The sequence below is a fragment of the Diceros bicornis genome, chromosome 6 (genome assembly GCF_020826845.1).
Source record: "Diceros bicornis minor isolate mBicDic1 chromosome 6, mDicBic1.mat.cur, whole genome shotgun sequence".
NCBI lineage: Eukaryota > Metazoa > Chordata > Mammalia > Perissodactyla > Rhinocerotidae > Diceros > Diceros bicornis.
Genome location: NC_080745.1, coordinates 80,396,293 through 80,421,978, shown reverse-complemented (window position 1 = coordinate 80,421,978; position 25,686 = coordinate 80,396,293). Strand labels below are relative to the sequence as shown.

Genomic DNA, 25,686 nt, shown 5'->3' with positions numbered 1-25,686 from the left:
AATTTAGTTGGGAAGAGAGGAGAGGTGTGGGGAGACCTAGAGAGAGACAGACATGTAAACAGGGTGATTAGTGGCCTAATAGAAGTGTGTATAAAGTGCTTTTAGAACACAGATGAGGGAACAATTACCAAATGTTTGAGCAATGGGGACAGGTTAAAGAGAGGAGGTGTCTTTGAAGTAGAACTTGAATAATGAAAAGGAGCTTACCACGTGGGGCTAGTTGTGGTATCACACTGGTTGGAAGGGAAACAGTCTCGCACAAGAAATAATGTGGCAGTACTAACCTTGGTAAGCGTGGAGGAGCCTGGTGTATGAATTGTCTTTTTAATGTAGTATCAATTGAATTGTCTAAGTAAAATAGAAAAATTGAAATTTAGGTTCATAGTTTACCAATATAGAGAATTAAGAGTTTTTTGAATTACTTGTACTCTTTTTTCTTTCTAGCTTATTTGCAGTTTTGTATTAGTGTGCTGTACTTGCATAATAATGTGCACTGTAAAAGTTATGGCTAATTGAGTTTTTGTAAGGATATTTAAATGCAGCAGGGAAACTCATTATTTAAAGGACTACTGAAGTGCCTCTGAAGATCAATAAATGAAGAAACATTTTGAAAATGATCACTCCTGATTTATCTAGTTTATACATTTGGTTTAGGAAAATTTGGAGCACACTTATGTTTGCCAGTTCCTAATGTGAGTGAGCCAAGACTGTCAGGCTGAAAGGCAAAAACCATACACATCTCCCAGTTGCCTGTTTATAGCTACTTGCTTTCCTTTCTTCCTTGGGCAGGGTGTAGTGTTGTTTGTGTTCCTGAGCCTGAAATAAGACTGTAGTCTCTGAGTGTCTAGCTTTGATTGGTCTCTAGTCCCAAGTGGGTATATTCGTTGAAGGGATGAGATGACATTTGAGCTGCCTGTTAAAAGGATAGTTTAGCTTTAGACACAGGGAGATGGGATGGAAGTACAGTGTAGGTAGAAGAAATAACAAAGGAACAGAATCAGGACATTTAGAGATTCAATGAGGAAGCCAGTCTGATAAGACTCGAGCATAGAGAAAGAAGAAAACCAAGATTTGTGTGCTTGTTACATGCCAGGAGCTCTAGTAGGTGCTTCCTAGTAGGATGTGAACTCTCTAAATTTTTGTAATAGTCCTGTGAGGTAGCTTTTTGTTAAAGAAAAGACAGAGGCTTTTGTTTTTGGTTTAAAAAAATACTGTTTTTAATGAGAGGAAACAATTTCAGAAATCACAACATTGTAAGTAATCAATGAAAACCTGAACCAGGCCAATGGGGAACATGGAAGAACAGTAAAAGAGACATTTTAGCAATATGACGGAGGGGAATGAAGGTGGAACTGATTGGTTGTGAGAAGGGGAGGAATAAAAGGTAGCTTCAGGTTTCCAAGTGTTTATGAAATTGATGATGCCAATAAGAGAAAACAGGAGAGGAGGAGCAAGTTTGAAGAAGAGATGTTTAATTTACTTTTGAGCATCAATTTATGGAACGTATAGAAGCCATGAGAGCAAATGATGTTGCTAAGGAAAGTGTAGAAGAGAAAGAAAACAGGAAGAGAGAGCCCAAGTTGTTTCAGTATACAGAACAAACCTCTTCTAATTCTTCATTATGGAAAAAATCAAATTTAGAATAGTTCAGTGAACCCCCATTATCTGTAGCCAAATAATCATTAACTTGTGGCCGCCTTTGATCATCTGTATCTCCCCATATTCCCTCCCCTGATTATTTTGAAACAAATCTCTAGGTGTTGGGACTACAATCTATATTTGTATGATTCTAAATTTTGTATTCTTTTCACAACATCTTTCCTCCTTGACAAAGCCTCATCTAACCTCTGCCTGACTATTTCTAGAGATAGAAGGTGTTCAGTGCATTGAGATGGCTGTGTCCTTCTTTGACTAGCTCTCATTGTTAGAAAGTTTTACCTTTTACTGAGCTGAAAGCTCTAGCAGATTTATTACTTTGGCAAAGACTCAGAAGCCTCTGCTGAAGTCAGGAGTAGATTTAGACCTTAGAATATTTTTATATCGGGTTTGTAGTAAACCCTTTTTCTCTAAAGATCACAGTGTTTGCAAACAGTTTTACTGCTGCCATGTGATGGAGATGTCACCAGCTGGCATTCAGGGTGCTTATAGTAGAGCAGTCTTGAAGAAACATCTTAGTCAGAGCAAAAACATATTTTAGACATTAAAAAAGATTCTCTCAGATCCACATATGAGAAGAAGGCTTGGCTTTTGTAGGTGTAAAATTTAAATATATATATTTAAAATGTTACCAAAGTAATGCACATTTTTAAATTAAACATGTTTTTCTTTTAAACTTTTGCTAAAGTATAACTCATGACTTAAAAAATTCACCAATCGTAAAAATTCAGTTCAATGAATTTTTACAAAGTGAACAGAACAGCATTCAGAACAAGCAATAGAATATTACCAGCAACCAGGAAGTCCCTCATATGCCACCCAGTCACTACCCTCCCTGCTGTGCCTAAGAGTAACTACTATCCCGACTTCTTCCACCATTGATTTTTGTGTTTTTTTGCCTGTTTTTGAACTTCATATAAATTGAGCCATACTGTATGCAGTCATTGTTTTTCTAGTTTCTTTGGCTCAACAATGTGTTTGTGAGATTAATCCAGGTTATTGTGTATATGTGTAGTTTGTTCATTATATTTGCTGGGGAGTAGTCCACTGTGTGAATGTACCTCAATTTATCTCTTCTATTGTTGATGGACAGTTGGATAGAGCTGTTATAAATATTCTTATTCATGTCTTTTGGTGAACATTTGTGCACATTTCTATTGGCTGTATCGAGGAGTAGGGTTTCTGGTTTATAGGTTATGCATCTATTCACGTCTAGTAGATATTGCTACTCAGTTTTCAAAGTAGTTATAATAGTCTACACCGGCAGTTTCGCATCCTCTCCAACATGTGGTATTGTCTGTGTTTTCCTTTTAGTTAATGTATATAATTTAAAAATCAAATAAAAAATCAAATATAACAGAAGGACTTATAATGAAAATCAGCAGTTCCTTCCCTAAATCCTCTGCTTTCCTCCACTAAGTTGCACTCTTCAGAAGAACCGTTTGTAACTATTTCTGTTTTTAACAGCTTTCACAAAGCGGTGATTAACCTTGAGCAAGTTATTCAACTTCTCTGTGTCCCAGTTTCCTCATCTAAATTGTATAACTAATCTCGTACAATTGTTGTGAGAATTAATAAATGTAATGCCTTTTACATGGTAAGTACTCAATAAGTGTTGGCTATACTAATTATGGTGTTACCTCTAAATTGCTCATCAGTGTCATACAGCTGGTCTTGATTCAACAACTTTAGACATTGTCTGTTTACTTCCTACTGAGATAGATGAGGATTTAGCTAAGTGATACCCTCTCTCACCTTCCCTTCTGTCCTTTCCCAATCTAGTTATATCACTATTTGCAATTCATTCATTGAACTATATCCTTATTTATATTTAATTGATAACATATTCTGTTCAGAGTTAAATCTTCCTTGATTGGTCTATGTGTTTACATTGTTATTATGTCTATATAATTTTTTTATTGCAGAGCTGCCTAATGTTTATATTTCCTTCTCTGTCTTCCAATTTCAAAATCTGTGTGCCATTCAAAGCAATATGTCCCTAGAGTCGTCTGAATTCTTTTTCATTCTCTTAATTGCCTTAACCAAATTTTCAAGATTTAATTGAAAAATTAACCTCTTCCTTCTCATTTCTTCTGCCTATCCTATTCATTCCCCTTATTTCCTGGAAATCCCCTTCTTGGATCTTTCATCACCTGCCCCAAACTGGGCTTCACTCTTAGCTTGCTACATACCTGTCATCTGGGTTTAGGACATCATTGCTTTCTTACTCGGATCCACTATTTTCTGGATCACTTTCTTCTTTCTTGCTTTATGCTCTCATTTTGCTGGCATATATCTTCTGTGGCTTTTTAATAAAGGATATGGTCTCCAGCAGGCTCTTCTCTCTGAACCTGTTTCCTTATCTGTGTGAAATGAGGAAATGATTTGCAACCATGGCTCACCATGTTACTGTGAAGATCAAGGACAATTATAGGTACATTTAGACCGGGTTTGGAGTGTGTATTCCAACAGAAAACAGGGTGGTAATCAAATCAGCTCAGGGAATATAGACCAGGCTCTGGAGTTAGTTCTGTTGTGGACTGAATTGTGTTCTCCAAAGTTGATATGTTGAGGCCCTAACCCTCGATGTAACTGTACTTGAGGTAGGGCCTTTAAGGAGGTTATTAAGGTTAAATGAGGTCAGAAGTATGGAGCTCTAATCCAATAGGATTGGTGTCTTTATAAAAAGAGGGAGACACCAAGAGTATGTGTGCAGAGAGAAAAAGCCACAGTGCGAGGATACAGCAAGAACGTGGCTGTCTGCAAGTCAAGGAGAGAGGCCTTACCAGAAACCAGCCCTCCTTGGTCTTGGACTTCCAGCCTCCAGAACTATGAGAAAATAAATTTTTTTTTAAGCCACCCAGTCTGTGGTATTCTGTTATGTCAGCCCTAGTAGAATAATATAGGTTCCAATTTTGGCTTCAGTGTGTAGTATTTGTGAGACCACTAAGACTTATGTACAGTGTGCTGATGCCTAATTTTGGGATTGTTGTAAGGATTAAGTGAGCAGATAAGTGTTTTATATTATTGGTACATGGTGTGGTAACCATTCAATAAATCTTTGTTTTTCATAAACCTTAAAAGGGGCTAAAAGTTGTTTTAACAGAACTGTGTCATTTATGGTTTTGTTTCTTATTTAATCAAATAATTCTAACCAAACATTTACATATCAAAGCAATGACAAGTAAAATTATTTCTGGGTGACTGGGTTGGGTTTTTTTTTTTTACAGCTTCATTGAGATATAATTCATATTCCATGCATTTCACCTGTTTAAAGCTCACAATTCAACGGTTTTTTAGTATATTCACAGATATGTGCAACTATCACCACAGTCAATATTCAAACTTTTTTTTTTTTTTTTTGCCAGGAAAAATTTGCCCTGAGCTAACATCTGTTGCCAATCTTCCTCTCTTTTTTTTTTCCCTCCCCAAAGCCCCTGTACATAGTTGTATATTCTAGTTGTAAGTCCTTCTAAGTCCTTCTATGTAAGCTGCCGCCACAGCATGGCTACTGACAGACAAGTGATGTGGTTCCATGCCCCGGAACCAGACCCGGGCCGCTGAAGCGGAACATGCTGAACTTTAACCATTACGCGATCAGGACTGGCTCTAGAACATTTTTATCACCTCAAAAAGAAAACCCCATACCCTTCAGCTGTCATCCTCCTAACTCACCTACCACTCCACACCCTAAGCAACCACTAATGTGCTATGCTGTCTCTATAGATTTCTCTGTTCTGGATTTTCTTATGAATGGAATCATACAATTTGTGGCTTTGGGGCTTACTGGCTATCTATTATTTCTTTGAATGTTTTTTCTGCTACTTTCTCTCTCCTCTCCTCCCCTCCTATCCCCCTGGTACTCCTATTATGTGTATGTTGGTATACTTAATGGTATCCTGCATTTCTCTAAGGCTCGGTTCATTTTTCTTCCTTCTTTTCTCTCTCTGTTCTTTGGCTTACATAACCTCTGTTGTTCTATCTTCAGATTCACTAATTCTTTTCTTCTACTAGTTCATATCTACTGTTGAGAGCCCTTTTGGTGATTTTTTAATTTCAGTTATTGTACTTTTCAACTCCAGAATTCCCACTTGGTTCTTTCTTTATAATTCCTATATCTTTATTGATATTCTCTATTTGATGTGACTTTGTCATAAAACCCCCCTTCTTTAATCATGCTTTTAAAATTTTTTTTGTGAACGCACATATTTATAGGGACTCTTTTGAAGCCTTTTCTGTTAAATCCAACACCTGGTCACACTCGCTGGCAGTTTAGTTTGTGTTGCCTGCTTTCTTTCTGCTTTATGACTCATGCTTTCCTGTTTCTTTGCGTGCCTCATAATTTTTGTTGGAAACCAAGTATTTTAGATAATATATTGTAGCAATTCTGGGTACTAGTCACCCTTTCCCACGGCTTATTATTTGCTTTTTTAGTGATTGCCTGGATTATTTTAGTGAAGTCTACCCACTGCAGTGTTAAGTCTCTGACATTGTGCCTGTTGGTTTCAACAATGCCCTGGGGCATAAATTGTTCTACAAACTAATCCAATCAAATTGTGGCTCCTTTGAAGGAATAGTTTCTGAGGTTAGTGTTTGACATTTGTTCTGACTGCAGGAGAGCTCCTCTCAGCTGTCTTATTTCCTGGTTCTCTCCTGCAAACTAGGCAGCCTTTATTGTAGGCTGTATCTTCATTAAATCCATGAATCTTCTCTCAGTTGCCTCTCACCAAAACCTCTGTTGCTCTTGAGATTGCCCTTAGGTTTCAGCTTCTCCATATTCTATTGTAAATGAAGTTATTTCCTTTGCAAAGAGATTAGGAGCTGTTTTATGGCCTGCCTCTGCCTCTCCTTCTCCCCCCTCAGCAAAATCTTTTGAGCCCGGGATCTGCAGCCTAGAGGTGAGGACAATGGCAAGCTTCTCTGTGAGTGACACCCCCACTGTAGGAGTTGGGTGTGAGATGGAGGTGGGGTAGGGAGTGGCAGCAGCCTGAGATCCTTTTAGCTTGCCTCTCTTGGCATAGAACTGCTGCATCATGAGCCAAGGCAAGGCCAGTATTCTCAGTGCACTATGTCCAAGGTAGAATCTCCATTCCACAAGTGGGGGCTGGGTCAAAGAAGGGGGCTCCCACTTCTTCACTGCACTTTCCTGGAACTTAGCCTCAGTAATAAGTAGCTGAGAGTTGGATGAGAAACAGTGATGTCCTGCTCCTCCTGGGAGGAAAGCTCTCTGGGGTTGGGGTGGAGGTGGGCGGCAGGGCCGCCTTTGTTCTTGGCTGCAGCAGTCAGGAGTGAATCCCTTCCTTGCTGAGCTTGTTGGAGGGCATGGTCTTGGCTCAGACACCACAGGCTCTCACCTTTCTTACCAAATTTTTGTAGATTTTCTCGAATGGAAGTTTCTTTATTTGCTCTTTGCCCTTAGGACCAATTCTGGAGGCTTTAAATGTTTTGTTTCTGTTTTCATTTTAATGATTTTCACAAGTTTCACTTGGCAGCGGGTCAGTGGACCTCACGCTGTCATCCTAGAGGTCCATCTTCCTGGGTTGGTTTTTTAAGTTTTCTTCAGGAGGAAGTACAGGTAGATTGCTAAAGAAGGCTAGTTTTCTGGGAACTTGAGTGAGACAACAGTGACATTTTTAAGTTGATAGGTTAACAGGAGATAAAGGCTAATGAATTCTGAGGAAGGGTAATGTGTTAGGATGGGAAGATAAAAGGAAGGGGTCAAAGTAGCCTGCTTCATTGGTTGGATTCCTTATGGATTTGGGATACTTAAAGGCTTGGATTTAAAAGTTTTGAAAACCAAGTGTTCTTAGAGAATGTGAATGTGTGGATTCTATTTATTAGCTTGCTGAACAAATAGCTTTATGCCACTGTTTAGTGTTATTTTTTAAATGGAGTACATTTTTCTGATTTTAATATATTTTTGTGTTTAAACACTTTTAGCAAACCTCCCAGAGGCATTAATAAACCCAAATTAGACTTGACTCCGTGTAACACTGAAGTCACACTCCTGTGAGAAATTTTTTATTGAATTTTAACTATATACTTGACAAGAAGAGTTGATTCATAGAGCAGCTGTGATTTAGCAAACTTGGATTACTATATTCAAAGTCACTAGTGTATATATAGTGATATTTGTAATTTTTTACAGTGACAGAGTTATATATTTTTCAGGGGCCATAAGGTTTGTGCTGCAGGGGCTGGTCCCGTGGCGTAACGGTTAAGTGCACACGCTCCACTGCTGGCTGCCTGGGTTTGGATCCCGGGCGCGCACCGACACACTGCTTGTCACACCATGCTATGGCGGCATCCCATATAAAGTGGAAGGAGATGGGCACAGATGTTAGCCCAGGGCCAGTCTTCCTCAGCAAAAAGAAGAGGATTGGCATGAATGTTAGCTCAGCGCTGATCTTCTTCACACACACACACAAAAAAAAGCACTCAGCTACAACATTTTATTAACATGATAGATTTAGTTCCTAATTTTTTTTCCTTTCAGAAATTTGGTGCCAGTCTGTCTGAATCAAATGACTTCAAATGCAGATTAAGATACTGAAGGGGACTTTCTGTTTTCCATCTAGTTCAGAAGCAGGAGAAAAGCACTGAGCACTGTCTGTGTACCTATTTATCTCTCCTTAAAGTTTTTCCTTTAATCCTGTTCATTGGGAAACCATAAAACAGTATTTCTCTCGTGCTATCAGTCTTTCAGTATAAATATAGTGGGCTATTAATATTTTCTAAATGGTTATTTCATTTTTAGTGTTGGATTTTTATAAATCGGCTCAACATATACTTGAGTCCTGATAGTGCATGTGAGGGATACAGACAATTGCAAGACCAGATCACATTTGAGATTTCAACGCATAAATACACAGCAATTTAAGTGACTACAAGATAAAGAAGAGTGAAGGCAGTGTATGTGGTCTGTTATGATCTAGGACCTAAAGCCAATTATGGAAAGTGTCTGGGATTTGGATAGGCTTTGAGGAGTAGGGCCTCCAATTTGTGTGAAAGGCCTGAAAGCAGGAATATGCATGGTATCTTTTGGGTATATGAAGTTACTACACTTCCTAGATTGGAAAGTTTCTAATAAGGAAAAATACCATTGGAAAGATTAATTGTGGTGGACCTTGAATGTGTAGGGGAGGAAGAGAATTCCTCTACCTATTCTAGGTCCTTCTGGCTGGTCTACAAATTAAATTGACAGGAGACAGAACAACAGGAGAAAATCAGCAGAGCTTTATGACATGTATACATGGGAGAAACTCAGGAAACTGAGCAACTCGCCAGAATGGCTGAAGCTGCCAGTTTAAATATGATCTTCAGCTAAAGACAAAGGAGGATGTTGGGGGTAGTGGTTTGGGACTTCAAAGGGGAGGAAGGCAATTCACCTGGAAATGGAAAAGCAAACATTTGGTAGATAAGAATGGGCTTAGCAAGGACCTTCACAGTTTACCCAGGATTGTCTATGGTGATGGCCTGTCCTGGGGACAGGCCTTTTATCTTAAATTCTTTTAGGCAGTTAGGGGGAAGGTCAAAGTTTCTTTCAGTCTTTTGTTCCATCAAGGCAGAGACACATTTTGGGATGGCCAATTTTGATCTCCCACAAATGTGAAACTAGGAACTTGTAACTATTGACTGTCTTTTTTTGTGTGTGGTTAGTGAGAAGCCATTAAAACTTTTTGAGCAGACAAACATCATGTCTAGTGATAGTGTGTAGGGTGAATGGAAAACTATAGTCTCTAAAGCTCAATTTTTTCTCATTTTCTTTGTCCTTTGCTTTTTTTTTGGTGAGGAAGATTGGCCCTGAGCTAACATCTGTTACTAATCTTCCCCTTTTTGCTTGAGGAAGATTGTCGCTGAGCTAACATCTGTGCCAATCTTCCTCTATTTTGTACATGGGACACTACCACAGCATGGCTTGATGAGTGGTGTGTAGGTCTGCGCCTGGGATATGAACCTGCGAACGCTGGGCTGCCGAAGCAGAGCGCACGAACTTAACCACTATGCCACCGGGCCAGCCCCTGTACTTTGCATTAATGGAGGAGTATGAATTGTGTTTCAAATTAAAGTTTTTTAAAGCCTACAGTTTATAACCTCGCACAAGCTTCGCCATAAAAACCAGAATATTAACAATGAGCATATAAAGGCCTGAATAATTCATAGGTAACTGAAGTGTTACATAGTTTGGGCTTTGATGGAGTCAGACTAGCTTGAATTTTGGTTTTGCCACTCACTGTGTAACATTGAACAAATTCTTTAACCTTTCTAAGCCTCACTCTTTTCATCTGAAGAGGAGAGCTAGTAATATCGCCGTCTCAGGATTGTGAGCGTTAAACAAGATAAAGCACGTAAAGCTCTTAGCACGCTGCTTGGCAAATAATAAACATCTCTGACAGATACCTTTGCCACTTAACATTGTTATTGATGTTGTTATTATTATTATCTCATTATCGTGTACTAATCACTGTCAATTGTATTGTTTCCGTGGAACAGTGCATTCTGAATTTTCTTCTTGCAGTGTAGGAACACTCTTCCCATCTGGTCCAGAAAGAATCTCTCTCCTGCCCTACCCAAGTTTCACGGCCTACTGGTGGCCTCTGGATTTTCTTTTTCTTTGTTCTAAGTGTCCTGTCTTGTCAATGAGGGCATGCCAAAAAGCCAGGAAGTCTGGGTACCACAGAGAAGGCACCATTTGCTGCCAGTTATGGGAGAGTGTGGTGAGCTTTGGTTTTGTAAAGCACATGCAGTATTAGGTGTTGGTTTTGTGTTGTTTTCCTACAGGTAGGTTTTGTTATTATACTTTAAACTGTGGTATTTATTATTCAGAAATTTAGACTTATCTTTACTTTTGTCAGGTTTAAGCCGTTTTTTCCATTCCAAACCTCACAAGGATTTGAAGAAGATGAAGAACAGCATATCCATGTACAACAATGGGCACTTACTGAAGGCCGCCTTAAAGTTACATTGTTAGAATGTAGCAGGTATGTTCTTTGTTTTGTCATTACTACATTATGAGAAAGAAAGTGCAATGAAAATGTACTAAAAAGTATTTGTGTTTCTTCCCCCTTTGTGTTAATTTATATTGTATTACCTGTAAATTCTTTAATTGTAAATTTCATAAAAGTAGTCCTTTCCAGCTTGCAAAAAAATATGAACTGTGTTTTAGAAAGCATTCTAATGGGGAGGATCATTTATTCTGTATTAATTCCCAATTTTTTTAGATCATGATGCTCTGTTGGCATATTTCTGACTTACTGCCTGTTAGAGACCTGTTCATAGCATAACAGTTTTGAAAATTGTGATAATTGGGAATATCCTGGAAAGTTGCAAAAGCAGTCTTGGAAACCCGATTCTTAAAATTTTAGAGTTGGAAGGGATCTCAGAAATAATCTTGCCCAGCCTCCTTATTTTACTTTATCAACCCCGTAGTCTAAACTGTGTTCATATCTTGCTTGAACTACTCTCTACACTGGTCTCCTTATTCTCCTAATGCTGGATACTAATATAACAACCGGAATGAACTTTTCAAAATGCAAATCTAATTGTCACTTTCCTACTTAAAATTCTTTAGCGGCTTCCCCATTACTCTTGGAATATAGACCCAAATCCTTGTCATGGCCTACATGCCCCTCTTACCTCTCTAGCTTTTTTCTCCACCCAGCCCCTCACTCACAGTGCTTCAGCCACATAGGCCTTCCTAAGGGAAGAAGTTGGCAAACTTTTTCTCTAAAGGGCCAGATAGTAAATATTTTAGCCTTTATGATTCACATGGTCTCTGTTGCAACTACTCAACTCTGCCGTGTAGTGTGAAAGCATCCATAGATAGACAATAGGTAAACAAATGGGTGTGGCGTGGCTGTGTGCCCATAAAACTTTATATATGAATTTCATAATTTTCATGTGTCATGAAATATTCTTCTTTTGATTTTTTTCAACCATCTAAAAATGTAAAAACCATTGATAGCCCATAGGCCATATAAAAACAAGCAGTGGGTCTGATTTGGCCTGTGGACCATAATTTGCCATTCCCTGCCTTAGATATTGTAAAGGACCAAGCTCCTGGTGTTGACTCCCCACTGTTTTCCAGGCTGAAGGCCGTACCCCATTTTCTGCTCCTTGAGACCAACCTTTCTTGGTTCATCTCAAAAGCTACCTCTTTAATGTATCTCCTGATCATTCCAAGTATAATTGTTCTGTCCTTATGCTTCATTTCTATGGAACTTGTTTGTACCACTTATATGGTACTTATCACTTCTATTTTTATTTCCAATCTGTAATAAAAATAAGTGCTTGAGTACAGAGGTTATCTTTTGCACCTAATATTTGTGTCGTTGATAATAGGTTAATTTTGATTATACTAGTAATATGCTAAATATTTTGTTTGTTTAAGTATTGGAGTGACTCAATATTGTGTACCATTGTGTCAGAAAGTCTGATTGAAAAGGACTTCTTTTATCAAAGAAAGACTAAATATGCTGTGAATTTTGTGAAAGGGACTGCAATGTGCAGTAAAATGACAAATATGGCTCAGTAAAAACATGGCTCTACACGAATATGAATTTGAAGTAGCTAAGCTAATATGCTATGGTAAGCATGAGTATTAAATGTCTAATTATAATTTGGGCTTGTCATATTAGCATTTAGAAGGACATTTTTCAAGTGGCCTGTGTCTAAGGAAACTTTGAACTGATGCTTTTTTTTTTCTTTCAGTGAATTTTCTTGTAGATTCACAGGCATCAGAATTATACCATTGGATTACCTTTTCCAAAATAATCATAGCAACTTCTAAACAATTGAAGGGTAGCTTTGGACAAAATTTCTTCACTCTCCCGTTGTTAATTCCTGTCTACCTACTTATCCACCCATCCCCAAACCTGCAAAGATAGCCTTGATTGATTCATTCATTCAACAGATATTTGTTCAATACAGCATATATGATGTGTAATAGGTTCTGTCCTAGGAATTTTGAAACACTGGTTCTTTTGCCTTAGTGTTGCTGGTGGGGTTATGGATTGACTATGTGTCTGTTGCTTGTGGCTATTTTAACCACTAGCTTTATCTGAGATAACTGCTCACTTAAAGACTTGCTATCAGCCTTGAATCAAAGACTGCATGATGTCGTTGAGAAAGTTTAGTCAAGCATTATTTAGATCATGTTGAATTGAGATAAATGATACAAAGAAAAACATTACAATTTATGGAGTATTGGTATCCTACTTTATTTTAATAGGGAACTGTATGATGAATCTCTGAAAGATTACACGAGAAACCAATAAAAATTCTTGTCGGATAAAGGGGGAGGGAACTGGGTTGATGATGATGGACAGGGGTGAAGGTGAGAGCCAAGCTTTTCATTATGAACTTTTTTATATTGTTTGATTTTTATAACTGTATCACCTGGTCAAAAAATTTTAAAAGACGAGTATTTCTAGAGAGTGCATAATTGAGTTGCAGGGGAAAGCACGGACACTAGTCCTTTTTATTAGTCTGCTCTTAAGTTAGTCCTGTAGGCTTGGGTTATATTGCCAGCACCTTTCCCCAGGTGACAGCTTAATCTTGGGAACAAGCACACTATCTAGAGTTTTCCAGTCACTATCTTCATAAACCTGACCATGTAAAGTTACTTAGTGTTGTAATGTTGTGTTATTATTCACAGTTTAAGGATTACTTAAAATTGTTTATGAAGGAGACTCATAAACAACTCATCCCTGCTTTTTTGTCTTCATTTTGAAGTCTAAACATTCTTTTCATATTCTTCTCATTAAGATCTTACTTACATTATTGTTTTCTTCTAGACTTTGTCTTAGTATAAAAACAGATGCAAAAAAAAGTAGATGTACCTACTATTATTATGCCTTAATATAATCATTATAGTATTTATCAAGAAGAGAACAAATCTTTAAATAAAACTGTATTATTTTTTGCATATTTGGTTGTGAGAACTGGAATTTGAATTTTATTAATTTAAAAGGGTCTCACATTAAGAGAGGTTCTTTTCTAATTATCTGAAATATAGTTTTGAATTTCCCAGTTGAAAGTTTGGGGGTGGAAACACAATCTTGCTTGTAAAAGTCAGTTTTAACACTTTGTTTCTGTCAAATTTTTAAAAAACTTATCCTGAACAGTAACATTTTTTTCTTCTTTTTTTTTGTGTGAGGAAGATCAGCCCTGCGCTAACATCTGATGCCTATCCTCCTCTTTTTGCTAAAGAAGATTGGCCCTGGGCTAACATCTGTGCCCATCTTCCTCTACTTTATATGGGACACTGCCACAGCATGTATCAGTGCATCGGTGCACACCCGGGATCCAAACTTGTGAACCCCGGGCCGCCGAAGCAGAGCACACGCACTTAACCGTTGCACCACCGGGCTGGCCCCCAGTTACGTTTTTTTTGCGTTGACTAAAGCCAAGTTTTTTTTTAACCACAGGTGAACTCAATTGCTGTATTTGTAGTACTGCTATTAGGAGACTAAATTATTTCACAATAGTGTTGCAGTCATATTGTTAAGATTATTGTTTTTAAATTTATAACTTATAGTCCATCTTCAGTATTAAAGGATTTGAGGTATTTTTCAAAGAAAGTATATGCCCATGTGCAGTTAAAAAGAAGATAAATTAGATTAAAAACAACCGTATAGAGAAGAGAAGATCAGTTTTCTGACAGCAAAGGAAACTTGATGGATTTCTTAGCTCTTATTTTCTGATAAATTGTGCATGTTCTTCAGGGGAAAAGATATCTGGCACCGAATTTTAGGAGGGATTTGTCATATATATCTTTATGTAAAAAGACATTGAATGGGGGCCGGCCCGGTGGTGCAAGCAGTTAAGTGCACGCGCTCTGCTGCGGCGGCCCAGGGTTCGCCGGTTCGAATCCCGGGCACGCATTGACGCACTGCTTGGCAAGCCATGCTGTGGCAGCGTCCCATATGAAGTAGAGGAAGATGGGCACAGATGTTAGCCCAGGGCCAGCCTTCCTCAGCAAAAAAGAGGAGGATTGGCATTGGATGTTAGCTCAGGGCTGGTCCTCCTCACAAAAAAAAAAAAAAAAAAAGACTGAATGATGTAATGGATACATTTTCTTTTCTTTTTTTTTTGGCTGGTTTTCTCAACCAGTTACATTTTTAAAAAACAAACTAAGATTATAGTAAGTGAAGGCAAAGCCTGTAAAATTTTGTTGCATGAGAGTTCTGGACTCTAAAGCAGTGTATTTAGGTTAGCCTGTCCTAATTATAGATAGAAGGAGATTTAAATTAAGATCAGTTCTTCACTGGGTCACACTTACACTGTTCTAAAGCCTGTATTTTCTCAGCAGCTTTTAGAGTGTTGTTTTGTTTTACTGGGTTCCAAAAATATATCATTTAAAAAAATTTTTAAATGTTAACACAAATACAGAAAACCACAGCAATTGACATTTTACTCTGTTACCAAGAGTCCTCCCTTAGTGCCTTGTTATCTATTATCAGCATGGACTCATGGATTCCTGTTTTTTTCAATGGTTATAATCCTTTACTATCCTTAATTATTTTGGTGCCTAAATTGTCACAGATTTGGCCACTAAGGAGCCCCTTCAAATTGGCTCTTGTATGCTTGTGACATGACCCTATCTTTTTTTTTTTTGAGGTCTTCATTTCTCTGGTATAACAAGGTGTTCCAGGTTCATTTTGTATCTTCTCTGCCACAGTCCTAGAATCAGCTATTTTTCAAAGAGCACTAGTTCCTTTTAGTAGAGAATGATATTAGAAATCAAGATCTGGATGTTGGGTGTGTTCATTGCTACTTATAAATTCATAGGCCCCATCAGCAGACAGAGTTAGGAAAGACATATATGTATAGACACTTACACATATATACATACATATGCATACATAATTTAGAAATCACGAATTCACTCGGTACTTCCAATTGTAGTCCATTCTCACAGGGTTGTTCCTTGCCTTGGTTCTTCCCCTTTTCATATTTTTATGTCCTTTGAACCCTGGATCCCAAAACATCAGCATTTTTACTCATTTGCTCAATCCTATAATACATCTCAAATAGTTTCAGAATTGCTTTGTCTATACAAGACAGAAAACGTACTAAAAGGAATTCAGGATTTATTTGCAGTTCTCCCCTACCCTACCCAAGATTGAGGGCATATGGTCAAGTACTGTATTCATAAATTAATTTTTCCCCTTCTGTGTGATTATGTTATTCACTTGAAATATAGTTGGGTTTATTTGTTTCGTTTTGCTTTCAGGTTCAATCTCTCCCCTACTCCTGCCTTTCCATCCTTAGTGATTTCTTATTTTTGAATATGTAGAACGTTAACATACTTCTAAAACCCAAAACTATACAAAAATATATACAGATAGTCCTTACTCAGCATGGCATTGTGTTAACCAGAACCTTGCGTATCAGAGGAGTGCAGAGCAGAGACACTATTCTGATATGCAGTTAACACGAAGTGAAGACTGCCTGTAGTGTTATTTGGATCTTCTGTATCTTTATTGATTTTTTTTGGTCTAGTTCTGTCAGTTACTGAATGAAATGTGTTTAAATCTTAAACCATGATATGAATTTTTCTCTTTCGTAGTTTGGTTATTGGGTGCATATTTCTTCTTGGTATATTGACCCTTTTGTCATTATGAAGGGTCCCTCTTTGTCTCATAATATTCCTTGTCTTAATATTTATTTTGTTTAATATTGATGTAGCTGCTACAGCTTTCTTATGTTTATTATTTTCAAGGTGTATCTATATGTATATATTTATAACCTTTTACTTTCAATCTATGTGTCTTTATATTTAAAGTATATCATATATTACAAACGATTGCTGTTATGTGTAGTCTAATAATCTCTGCCTTTTCATTGGAGTTCATTTACATTTAATGTAATTATTGATGAGGTTGTATTTAGGTCTGCCATTTTGCCATTTATTTATTTATTTATTTATTTATTTATTTTTTAATTTTTTTTTTTATTTTATTTATTTTATTTTTTTCCCCCAAAGCCCCAGTAGGTAGTTGTATGTCATAGCTGCACATCCTTCTAGTTGCTGTATGTGGGACGTGGCCTCAGCATGGCCGAACAAGTAGTGCGTCAGTGCGCGCCCGGGATCCGAACCCGGGCCCCCAGCAGCGTAGCACACGCACTCAACCGCTAAGCCACGGGGCCAGCCCGCCATTTATTTTTTATCTCATCTGTTTTTTCTTGCTCCTCTGTCCCTTCTTTCCATCCTTCCTGTTTTGTGAATCAAATATCTATATATATGTTTTGTGTGTGTGTGTGTGTGAGGAAGATTGGCCCTGAGCTAACATCCGTTGCCAGTCTTCCTCTATCTTGTACGTGAGATGCCGCCACAGCATGGCTTAATGAGCAGTGTGTAGATCCGCACCTGGGATCCTAACCCATGAACCCCTGGCTGCTGAAGTGGGGTGCGTGAACTTAACCACTACGCCACTGGGCTGGTCCTTGAATCAAATATTTTTTAGAATTTCATTTTAATTCCTTTATTGGCTTTTTAACTGTATAGTTTTGCATTTCGTGTATGTGTGGTTGTTCTAGGAATTGCAGTATGCATTTTTAATGTATCCCAATCTACTTAGAATTAATATTGCATTACTTCAGGTAAACTACAGGAACCTCACAACAGCATATTCCCATTTTGCCCACATCATTAGTGTTGTCATATATATTACATCTGTATAGTTATTAACCCATCAAAAGTGTTATTTTTTGCTTTAAACAGTCACTGTTTTGGATTGTCTTTTAAAGAAATTAAAAGAAGAAAAGGAAAACAAGTTAATTTTTTTTCTCATGTGTGCTGTATATTTACCATTTCTGTTGCTCTTCATTCCTTCCCTTAGGTCAAAGTTGTCATCTGATTTCCCTTCCCTTCTGCCTGAAGAACTTCCTTCAGTATTTCTTGTTATTTAGGTCTGCTAGCAACAGATTCTCTCAGTTTTTATCTGGAAATTTATTTTTCTTTCAATTTTGAAAGATGTTTTTGTGATATGGAAGTCTAGGTTGATAATTATTTTCCTTCAACACTATGGCAATCCCATATTCTGATGAGAAGTCAGCAGTTAATCTTATTGTTCCTCCTCTGTGTGCAGCATATCATTTTTCTGTAGGTGCTTTCCACGTTTTCACTTTATCTTTGGCTTTCAGCACTTTGACTATGTCTAGCGGTGGTTTTCTTTGTGTTTTTTCTGCTTCCATTTCAGTGAGCGTCTTGGATCTGTGTATTAACGTTATCAACCAATTTGAGGAGTTTGGGAGCATTATTTCTTCAAATATTTTAATCTGCCTGTTTCTTTTTTACCTTTCCTTATGGGATTCCAAATTACACGCTTTGGGCTGTTTCATTTTCCCCATAGGTCCCTGAGGTTCAGCTTGTTTCTTTAAACTCTTTTTGTTCATTTCTTTGTGTACTTCAGATTGAGTACTTTTAATGATCTATCTTCAAGTTCACTGAATCTTCTGTCATCTCCAATCTGCTATTGAGCCCGTCTAGTAAATTTTTAATTTCATTCATTATGCTTTTCAGCTCTAGAAATTTAATTTTGTATAGTTACCGTTTCTCTGTTGAAATTCCCTGTTTGCTCATTATTGTATTTTCTTTAATTTATTGAACATATGTTCTTTCAATTTTTTTAATATATTTTTTTTTCTTTGAAAATAAATATATAAATGCTGCATGAAGTCTTAGTCTGCCAAATCCAACATCTGGGTCCATGAGGAGTCAGTTTCTATTGACTGCCTGTTATGTTGACCATCGATCATATGTGTTTTCTTTGATTGAAAACTGGACATTGTAGATAAGAGTTGTAGCAACTCTGGATTCTATTATGTTCTTCTGAGAATGATTGATTTTATGTTCTAGTGGGCAATTAACTTGCCTTTTCTCAAGCTGTAAACCTTGTCTCTGTACTCCTCCCACCCTCCCCATCCTCCCAGGCATATTTATATTAATAAGTAAAGGCATTTATTTATGTTCTTACCTTTATCTTCCCACTGCTGCCTTTTTAGACTGGTGCCCTAGGATCTTCTTTATTTAGCAGTCAGCCAACGATTTGAGCAGAGATGGGCCTTACCCTCTCAGTGGTTTCTTTACTTCTAGGGATCTCCTCATAACTTCTAGCTGCTCTGCTGGCTTTGCACTCCATCTTCTGACACTTGAAGCCCATAAGGCTTCAACTTTCTGCTGCTCGAACTGTACCAACATTTTCCTGCAGCTCTAACCCTGAGCTAGGCTCAGTTTAGATAATGCCCTTACACCAGAAAACCCCAAGCTAGCAGTTTGTACTCCTTCCAGTTGCAATTTCTTGAGATTAGACTGTCTTCTGGCTTCTGTCTGCTTTTAGAAGATATTCATTATCTTTAAATGTGTCTTTAAAATTCTTTTCATCCAGGTTTTATAGCTGTAATCTGTGGGAGAGTTTGTGTGACTACTTCATTGTCACATGGTTTTGTTGTAGATGTTGTTGACAGTTTTTGCTTCTGTTTTCCTGTTTGCTCTTTGTGCTTTTATGGGGGGACTTTGGGAGACTCAAAAACAGTCACCACCACTGCCATCCTTCTAGAACTAGAAATACATAATTTTACTTTGGTTCTATAAGGCAAAGGAAAGCATTTAATTGTGTGATTAAATTATTTTTCAATATTGGTTCAATAGTTGATTGGTCTTGTTTCATATATTAGATGAGGCAGCTTCAAGATGAAATTTTTATTTTTTATTTTTACTTTTTGACAAGATTGGCCCTGAGCTAACATCTGTTGCCAGTCTTCCTCTTTTTCTTTTTTCTCCCCGAAGCCCCAGTACATGGTTGTATATCCTGGTTGTAGGTCCTTCTAGTTCTTCTGTGTGGGACACGGTGTCAGCATGGCTTGATGAGCCGTGAGTAGGTCCACGTCTAGGATCTGAACCGGTGAACCCTGGGCCACCGAAGCGGAATGCGTGAACTTAACCACAACTTGGGGGCCACCGGGCTGGCCCCCAAGATGAAATTTTGATAGAAGAAATCAATTCTTTAAATAGCGTTAAGTCCATATTATATAGTGAAATGTTTAGTTCTTCTGTAGAGAAGGCTGTTAATGTTATGGAATTTTTAAATTCATTTACAAGAGAAGCTGTTTTAGAAGTTATAACCACAAAATATTTCTAGCTTGCATTTGTTTGTGAATCCTCCATTTATTTTAATATTGAGTTTGATTACATCTCCTGGGTTATTTTTTACTTAAATGGTGACTGTTTTAAAAAACATTCTGAAGCAAATAAGGCTAAATATTAATGTTTGTTATTTTTTCTGAGTAGTTGGTATATGGGTGTTCCTTATATTCTCTGCATTTATTTTAATGTTTGACATTTTATCTTTTTTGAAAAGAGAAAATATCTAGTTAAATTTGAAGATATTTAGGGGCATGACTCTACAAATACTATTATTGTTATTAATAGCATTTATTTGTTACTTACAGTGTATTGCTACCATAGTAGGCACTTTGCATTCATTATTTCCAGCCCTTAGAAATCTTTATGAGATTAGTATTAGTATTATATCCATTTTATAGATGAAGAACTGAAATCCCTAAGTTACTTACTTAAGACCACATAGCTGGAATATGAATCTAGGTTTGTCTGACTCCAAAATCTCTGTTTCTGTTATCTACTATCTCCATGCTCTTTTTGTTTTTTTAACTTACAGAAGAAAATTTGGTTCTGAAATTTTACGTATTATGTTAGAAGTGTATACATTTTGGAAATTTTTTACCTATTTGAGAGCAAGTCATTATTTTTAAAATAAGTTACCTTTTCAAGAAGATCTTGGGGTGCAGAAATATGTATTAATATTGAAGTATCATTTAGATGAAGGCTGAAGGTCTCTTTCCTTCCTGGAGGGAGAGATAAGAGGAAATTAGCTTAAACATGAGACATTTGAATGTATATAAGAGAAAACTTCCACGCAAAGTGAATGCTATTGAAAAAAAGAAGGAATTACTTGGAACTGTTGCTGAGTATTATTCCTAGGGGTCTTTAAAGCTATATAGATTTATAACTATGAAGGTCTATAACTCTATGTGAATTTTGACATAACTCCACCAGATGAATTGAATTCCTGTAGAGATCTTAAGACTACGCCTGTATTTATTTAGCTAAGTTTCTCTAGCAGATAAAAAAAAAAAAAAAAAATTGAGTGATGTTTTCCCTTAGTTTCTGTACATTTCTTTAGGCTATAGTTAAATAATCTTCTCTATAATTAGGTTGCTTTTGACAAGAATTAGACTTTTCAAAAGAGTCCAGATTTGGAATTCATCTGTCCTGGGTTTACGTAGGTTCTCTTTTCTTCCCCTTCCTCTTCCCTAAGTTTATCATGTTGGACAATAGTATTGTTTCTTTTGTAATTGTATACCTCCACTGCTATTTCATATAGAAAAACATAACTGTTTTAATTATTCTGATGTCTGAATTGTAAAAGAATTTAGGAAAATTAAATAGGAACCCAGCTGACATAAAACCAAAGTTCTGTTTTAAACTGCCAAATTCCAAAATGTTTTAAATGTGATGTTGGCATGCTACGTACCTTCAACAAAAATGAACTGTAAAATGAACTGTGGTCAGAAAATAATTCAAAAGAGTATTATGTCTTTGAATTTTCCCTCTTTGCACCATTATGCCATAAGTGTCAACCAGTGCTTCCAGTATATTTTATTTGCACGTAGGATTCCTGATTTTAACTAAAAGATAACTGCTTTCTTTTCTGTTGGAATTTCTTGAACTCATTCATCTCAATTTATATAGTTCAGACTCTTTATTCACTGTGTGATCTTGAGCAAATTACCCAACCTCTCTGTGCCTTAGTTTTCTAATCTGTAAATTAGGGTGATAACATTACCTCTCTCATACAGTAGTTGTGAAAATTGAATGAGATAATAAATGTAAAATCTCTTAGAACTGCCCTACAGTAAATGTTTGCTACTACTACTACTGCCGCCACTATTACCAGTCTTCTACTACTACAACCATCAGTAATAAAGGTATTTTGTCTGAGTACTATGGTGAATACAGAAAATTGTGAAGTCCAGTGCCTTCCCTCTAGAAACTTAAAATGTAATTAGGGCTAACAGAGAAAAACGAATAGCATAAACAAGTCAGCTATAAAAGACTGTCTGATTTGAATTGAGGCTTAGGTAATAGATACTATAGAAATTTAGTGCAAGGAAAAAATATTTTGGAGTTGAGGCTGCTATGGATCACTTCAAGGATGAGAGATGTATCTTCCAGGCAGACAGATGGATGGTTGATTTTAGGTAATTGGAAACAGAGCCAAAAAGATAAAAGTGAGAATTTGTCAAGTATTTTTAAGGACCTGTCTGAATGAAGTATAGATGTTTCATGTGAAAAATCAGGGCCAAATTTGCTATCAAAAGGAGTCAAGATTGTTATCCTTTAATCAGAGGGAAATTATTGAAATTATTGTCTGAAGGTGACATTAAGAAGCATTTATTTTTAGAAGATTGCTATTCATAGGATGGATTGCAGAGAGAGAGAGATTGAAGCTCCAGAGACAAATTAAGAGGTGTTGTAGGTTAAAGATGAGAAGGTAAGTGCTTGAAAGACGTGTATTAGGAACAAGAAGGAAGGGACAAATGGGATAACTAGGACGGGTTTAGTGAGTGAGTAAATGAATATGCGGATGGGTGTAGTTGGGGGAGGCAAAGAAATGCTAAGGATTTGAGTCTAGGAGAATTATGGTATCACTGACTTTGATTTGGTCCAGTATTGATTATAGTCTAGATATTAGAGGATATAAAGAGCAAGAAACAGCTTCTGCCTTTCAGGACTAGTGAGAAAAATAGAGGTGTTTGTTTCAGAGGAAGATGAATTTGATTTTGATGAATTTGATTTTATGTATCTTAAGTAGTAGTAGACCATGGTTAGATTTCCCTGTAGAAGTGTTGTGCAAGCTTGGGGTTTTAGAAGTGGAACAGGAGAAAGACGAGGACTGGAGATTAGGTGTGGAAGTTTTTGTCATAGGTTGGAGAGTGGAATCCTATGCGGGGATGATTTCTGAGGGGGAGGAGTATAGAATGAAGTGACCACCTACCACCTATAGGTGGTCAGCCAAATTTGATTCTTTTCACTACCAGTGAGTTGATATTTGACTCCCTTTAGGTATAAGATTCTCCTTTCAAATTGTTTAATCATCAGAAAAAAAAGAGAGACTTTTATTTTTCACTTTTGATTGTAAAAATGGCTTTCTTATATAGAAGGACACATGTGGAATTACTTTCTTTTTCTCAGTTTAGTCTTGTCATAAATTCTGTCTCTTTCCTTGTTTCTTGATAGATGGTAGGTAGTGTTTGTGCTTATATTTAACATGAGGTTTCACTATAACTTTGCCTTTAAAAAGATAAACATTTTGAACTTGAAAAGAACTTCATAGAGCTCGTAGCTCTTTCAAGAGACAGAGGGGTCGAAAGGCAATTTCTTTTGCCTTTTTTGTTTAGTACTGTTGACTCCTCCTCCCCTCCTAGGAGGTAGTAATAGTAAAAATTTATTTGTACTCATTTCTTGCTTATTCACTATCAGCTGAGTGTTTATTTTACTCAAAATATGTATTAGCTAGGGATTGTTACTTCTTGTTTCTGGTGATAATATAATTTGAATTGAAAGCGTTTAACTCAAGATTGAATTGTAAGTGCGTAGAGATGTAGAATGAAAATTGATATTTTTGTTTTAAATGTCTGCCTAAACTAAAGCAGGTGCTTTCTAAATTCACATAACTGGCTGGTACCAGTGTTTCTAATCGAACTCCTTCCTGGCATTTCTCTAGAAATTTACATGTTTTTCCAAATCTCAAGAGATATCATTTGAGATATCGGGAAAATATAATTCTTCTACGAGATTACAGCTTAACAGTCAACATAGAGTCATTACTGGTTGAAGGAATCCACTCATTGCAAGTCAAATGCAGGCCCAGGAAGCACTGACATAGGAATTATGTCCCAGGAACCAGATCTGGAACTTGTAGGAGAGAAACAGTCATGATCTAAGCAATCAGTCTTGGTTATAGCTTTTGCCCTGTCTACTGCTAACGATGAGTCATTCTTGCAAACGAAATAAATAGTGGTAAGTTTATGCACACAGTATACTTCATACAAATCCTAAGAAATAATTTTTTTCCCACGAAATAACAAGTTTTCTAAGCAAAATAAATCTTAAATTGGCAGTTATGTGTAGTGTTGTTAACTTCTCTAGGACATACTAAAGTTACTTTGTTAGAGTATTAATCTTTGCTGGCTTTTTCCAGTATTTGAATATTCACCATAGGCTACAGTTCTTTGTAAGTACTTTAACAGAAGAAATATAAAGAGAAGAAGATGTGAATGTTGTGGAATGCTCTGACATAGAATTAGAAATTGATCTAAAATCAGAATTAATAAAAGCAGTATCCATTTTAATGGCAAAACCAAATTCAAGACAATCAGACAAAACATTTTCATCATTAAAAAAGGAAATAAACTTATCTGAAGCAACATGTAACCTAACACCTAATCTGAAGGTGTTTTTGGAAGTACTCTTTACGGTTGGATCAATCAGTATCAATGCAAAATAAAGAAGTTTTCTGCATCTGGAATATTCTTCAGAAAACAAAGATCAAGACAGTTGGATAGGTCAGTTAATGCTTTGTGTGCTTTAAAATTTCATTGTTAAGAGTGATAACTATTAAATATCTGTGGTATTATCTTTCAATATTTTAAGTGATTTTTATTTAGAATTTAAGATACCCTTTTAATGTTTTCTGTTATCAAATGTCAACATCAGATAAAAATCGTTTTTACTTATTGAGATATGTAATCTTGTGGCGATATATTAATTCATAGTAATGATAAACCAAGCATTTATTATATCTTTTTGTAACAAATCTTTGAAACTTTTAATATAACCCTAATGATTCACTATTTATTGTTATAATCATTCATTATCTTTTTTTCTTAAAACAGTTTTATTGAGAGATAATTCACATACCATAGAATTCATCCATTTAAAATATACTGTTCAGTCTGTTTTAGTATATTCACAGGGTTGTGCAACCATCATCACAACTAATTTTAGAATATTTTTGTCCCTCTCAGAGAAATCCCATACCCATTAGCAGCCAATCCCTATTCCCCTTAGTCCTCCTCCCCCAGCGCTAAGTAGCCGCTAATCTACTTACTGTCCCTATATTGCCTATCCCAAACATTTCATATAAGGGGAATCCTATAGTATGTGGTCTTTTGTGACTGGCTTCTTTCATTCGCTTAGTCTGTTTTCAAGGTTTATCTATATTGTAGCATGTATTATTACTTCATTTCTTTTTATTGCTGATAATACTCCATTGTATGTGTATACCACAATTTATTTACCCATTCGTCAGTTGATAGACATTTGGATTGTTTCCACTTTTTGGCTATTAGGAATAACGCTGCTGTGAACATTCATGTCAAGTTTTTGTGTGAATGTATGCTTTCATTTCTCTTGGTTGTATACCTCGGAGTGGAATTGCTGGGTTACATGTTATCTCTATGTTAACTTTTTAAGGAACTGCCAAACTATTTTTCAAAGTGGCTGCACCATTTTGCATTCCCTCCAGGAATGTTTGAGGATTCCAGTTTCTCCACATCCTCACCAGTACTTGTTATTGTCTCTGTCTTCATTATAGCCATCCTAGTGTGTACTGTGAAGTGGTATCTCACTGCGGTTTCGATTTGCATTTGCCTGATGGCTAATGATGTTGAGCATGTTTTCGTGTGCTTATTGGCTCTTCACATATCTTCTTTGGAGAAATGTCTGTTCATATCCTTTGTCCACTTTTAAATTGGGTTATACTAGACTCTTATGAGATACATTATTTGCAAATATTTTCTCCCATTTTGTGGATTTTCTTTTTGCTTACTTGGTGGTGTCCATGGAAGCACAAAAATTTTAATTTCGATGAAGTCCAATTTATCTATTTTTTTCTTTTGTTACTTCGGCTTTTGGTGTCCTATTTTAAGAAACCATCACCT

At 36.6% G+C, this 25,686-nt stretch overlaps 1 protein-coding gene across 1 annotated transcript in view; it reads left to right on the top strand.

Moving 5' to 3' along the window:
• Positions 1-25,686, top strand: part of PDZD8 (PDZ domain containing 8) — an 81,194-nt gene that overhangs the window by 15,112 nt on the left and 40,396 nt on the right. The window contains exon 2 of the mRNA XM_058544096.1: positions 10,512-10,637. Within this exon, the coding sequence (XP_058400079.1) occupies positions 10,512-10,637 (126 nt within the window). The remainder of the gene's footprint in view (positions 1-10,511; positions 10,638-25,686) is intronic.